This window comes from Stegastes partitus, unplaced genomic scaffold (genome assembly GCF_000690725.1).
Source record: "Stegastes partitus isolate 25-593 unplaced genomic scaffold, Stegastes_partitus-1.0.2 Scaffold706, whole genome shotgun sequence".
Taxonomy (NCBI): Eukaryota; Metazoa; Chordata; class Actinopteri; family Pomacentridae; genus Stegastes; species Stegastes partitus.
In genome coordinates this window covers 248,581-252,481 of record NW_007578437.1, presented here as the reverse complement: position 1 = coordinate 252,481, position 3,901 = coordinate 248,581, and the positions used below count along the sequence as shown (strand labels likewise).

At 40.4% G+C, this 3,901-nt stretch overlaps 1 protein-coding gene across 1 annotated transcript in view; it reads right to left on the bottom strand.

The window, feature by feature from the left end:
* Positions 1-3,901, bottom strand: part of cntn3a.1 (contactin 3a, tandem duplicate 1) — a 78,044-nt gene that overhangs the window by 62,276 nt on the left and 11,867 nt on the right. Inside the window, exon 3 of the mRNA XM_008290976.1 lies at positions 3,400-3,575. Coding sequence (XP_008289198.1) covers positions 3,400-3,575 — 176 coding nt within the window. The remainder of the gene's footprint in view (positions 1-3,399; positions 3,576-3,901) is intronic.

Below are 3,901 nucleotides of genomic sequence, written 5' to 3'. Positions count from 1 at the left end.
GTTAAAGAAAAAAATACAAAAAACTAGTCATTGTTTTTGGATGAATGTGAACTTACTTGTATAGCCCACGAAATAATAAGATCACGGCTGATGTTGGCAAGAGTTTCATCATTAGTTTTCAGTTTTGTGATGAGTCAGAAAATGGCAGGGTACTACCGAATCTTCACAAAATAACAAAATGATGGAGGTGTGATGCAAAGGCATGGAGTAGTTTTGTGTTTTGCCAAAATGGTGTTGGATCTCTCCTCACGATGTTATCTGCTTGAGAAAGTAGCTTTAATTCTCATGTCTTGTGTGCTTGAAAAGAACAAGTTAAATATTAATAATAATATGAATATTAGCAATAATGATGGAAAAAACAAGTAAAACACGAGCTTTAATAATAAGATCAATATCATTATTTTGTTACTATCGGAGAAAAATGCACAGATGTTTTAAAGGTTTAACAGTTTTTAATGTGTGACTATTTCTGAGAGTATTTTTTTTAGCTTTTCAGGTAATTTTTCATGCAGTAGTCAATGAATTATAAAGTGGCATTCTTACCCTATTCAAAGTGATTGTCTTAAAAAGCAAAGCTGCACAAGTGTAATTATTGACTACACACTGAGTACTAGAAGATACTTGAGCGGAAATCACCAAAAATTTACAATCAGCAAACTGCTAATCGTTGTAACCGTGAAGGTCGACATAGGTGAATAATCGCAATGAACATTACTGTGAAAAAGTCATCATCTTCTCTCATCTCTGCCTGCATCTTGTGCTCCTTCTCTGTTCTCGGAGAAGCATCACACAGTGAAGCTCTAACAGTGATCGACACATGACATTTGAGGAGCGACAAACATTAAAGGGGCTGAATTCTTGCTGAGTGCTCCTGCTGGTGTCTCCCGACAATTACAACACCGTGCTGCATTTAGAAAGAAACAAAAAAAGGCCTGTTGAATTCTCCCCTAAAAGATTAACTGAGACTCAGAACGAACACCTACAATCACAGCGCTGACGATAACCGCTATTGTCCATCCTTTGGTGTTCTCCAGCTTAAAAGAGGCTTCGTCAAAAGCGATGAATAAGGAGCACGGCGCTGTATTGAAATGAGAGAAGCAAGCAAAAACAAAAGGGATGTAGAAATGGAGTAAAAGTGAATACACAGTCAAGGCAGAAAGGTCAGAGTGATGGCAGTAAGAGAAAAAAGGGATGTTCGATGCAATTACAGGACTGAATTTGAGCAGAAATCAGGAACACCAAGACAAGAGGAAGGCACATCCTGTATTGCTATCATAAATACAGCAATTTCACCCTTCATTAGACACTGTGTTACCCTTGTGGATCTATAAGCAGCACAGAATCTAGGCTGGCGCACGTTCCTTCTTTAGGACAGGCATCCAATACACTTTGCCTCTACGGCGGCCCTTGCAATCTGTTGTATTATGTTGCATCTCGGTGAAAATCCTTTCACTTACACAGAAAAAAAAATCCAGATGGGGATTAGGAAACTCAATCTGGCTCGATGACCAACTAGATTATTCCTTCCAGCACTTCCCAGCGAGCGAGCAGAACCTTTTTAAACACGTAAGTGCGTATTGTCAACAGGATCAAGAACCTTTATACTTTTAGAGGTTTAGCTCGTACCAGATGGTAACAGAAACTGTTATATCATCCATCGTTTAGAGGATTAAAAATGCAGGCTCTCTTAATTCTTATACATGCACTTCACATCCATGCAATACAAATTTGATGATATGGGACATCATTAGGGAAGACTTTGATCTTGTTCACCATCAGCAAAGACTTCAATTGCCGGTTATAGATTACATTGTTAAAGGAAGTATATTAAAGCTTTGAACAGTCTACATTTGTTTTCAGCATCGGGGTCTAAGAGCTTTGGTTCTATGCTCCTAGACTTGATGAGATTACCAGCTAAATGTTATTGTAGGTCCTTACATTCGCTTCATTAATGACTTTCACCTTGGTCTTTGTCTCACAGAGTTATTACAAGAGAGGTGTGCGGGCCTCTTGGTGTTTGAAGAAGTATATTTAGCTACTCTGAGTCAGTGTCTCTTACAAATGGCATGATACTGACTCTCATAACAGACTGTTCTGCCGTGAATTATTCCCTTGACCCGAGACCCGCTCAATCACACAGCACACTTAATTAAGTTAAACCAAGAGCAATAAATAAGACGTATGACACATCGGCACTGATGGTTGTTCTCATCCGTTGACAAAAGCGGCAGCTCTGGGGTCAGGCCCGGGCGATGGATGAGACCAATCACAATGACGTACAGCTCAGGACAGGCCTCAGAAAAAATTGATAGGAAATGTGAATATGATCAACGGCCCACTGGCAAGTGAGGACACAGATTTGCTCTATATGCCGAAGATTTAATGCTGCTTTGTGACAAAGAAGCACCAAATAGTGGCGAGATGGATATCTCTGGCACTCTCCCGCCAAGGATCATCGCTGCGTCGACTATGGCAGAGAAACAGACATCAGAATTCAATCTAGCTGCACCATCTGTTCACAGATATCAGGGCTGTCATTTGATATGGGCTGCCCATCAAGAGTGGAGGCCTCAAGTTCACCTTGCCATCAGAGATGCCTTAGACTGTGGTCTTATAAAACGTGATGGATGAAGGCTGTAAAGCATCAACTATACGGGATCTGCCAAGGCCCACCACACAATCACACTGTCTTCATCACAGAGGTGTGAGAAGTTTAGAACCGCCAGGCAGAGCAAACACCAGAGCTGGAGCTTTAATCAGGCTTAGAGAATAAAAACATAACACGACAGAAACATGGATGGTTAATTTGTGCTTTCTCTTTAATAAGTTTAACCGTATCAGGTTCTCGTTGCTGATTGTTGTTAGAGAAGATCAGGTCTGACAACAAACGGCTTCCACAGACTCTTACTGGGTTATTATACTTTCAGTGAACCACGGTGTCTGATGTTCTTTGTAAGGCAAACAGACTGCGCCGCACTCAAAGTGAAGTCAAACTGAAATGAACCCAAGTGAAGTGGAATTGAAACAAATTGTTCAAGACGATAAAATGAAACCAAGAAATTTAAGAGCTGTATTTTCTGCTTTCTGAAATGGGCTTATAACCAATAAAAATGGAATTATAAAATAACACACTGTATCCTGTAGCTGTGTTTGATTCAGATACGTACGATTATAACAGTCAACGTTAGTTTTTTTTTTTATTCCATAGTGGACAAAAAATAACTACAAGTAGAGATGAGGAGCAGGCTACAGATATCCAACTCCACACCCCCAGATTTTTTTCATTTTCAAATGTGTAGTCTTTAGATTCGAGCCATCTGGAGCCATTTGTGGCCTCAGTACCTGTAAATACACTCTGATGTGTGAAAGAGCTCCACTTTAAATACAATGTGAACTTACATGCAACATGCAGACTGGCCTCTCTGCTGACGATGGTGCCAAAAGAGTTGGATGCCAGACACTGATAGATGCCAACATCCTCCTCTTTATTCAGATGGCTGATGCGTAAGTTTCCTCCCATGAGAGAGTAACGTGACCCCGGTCTGGGCAGGATCAAAGACTCATTTAGCCTCCACCTGCGAATGCAAGCACACGACACAACCAATAAACTCGTCAAACCTTTAAACAATAGTTTCAGTGTCCTGTATTATATCTGGCAGAGTGATGTTGATGCAAAAACACAGCCACGGGCACGGAGTTCAAATCATGTAAAGAATAAATTACTCGGGAGGCATTAAGCCGCCGAAAGCCTGGATTTGAAAGGTTAAAAGGGTTTGTTGTTATTTTAAAAACAAAACTTCACCATTTACCAGACCTAGTAACTGCTAAATATCACCAACTTTCTGACAGTCCTTCTCATCTATGACGTGTTGGGATCCAAATCCAAGCTAACCAAGTTTAA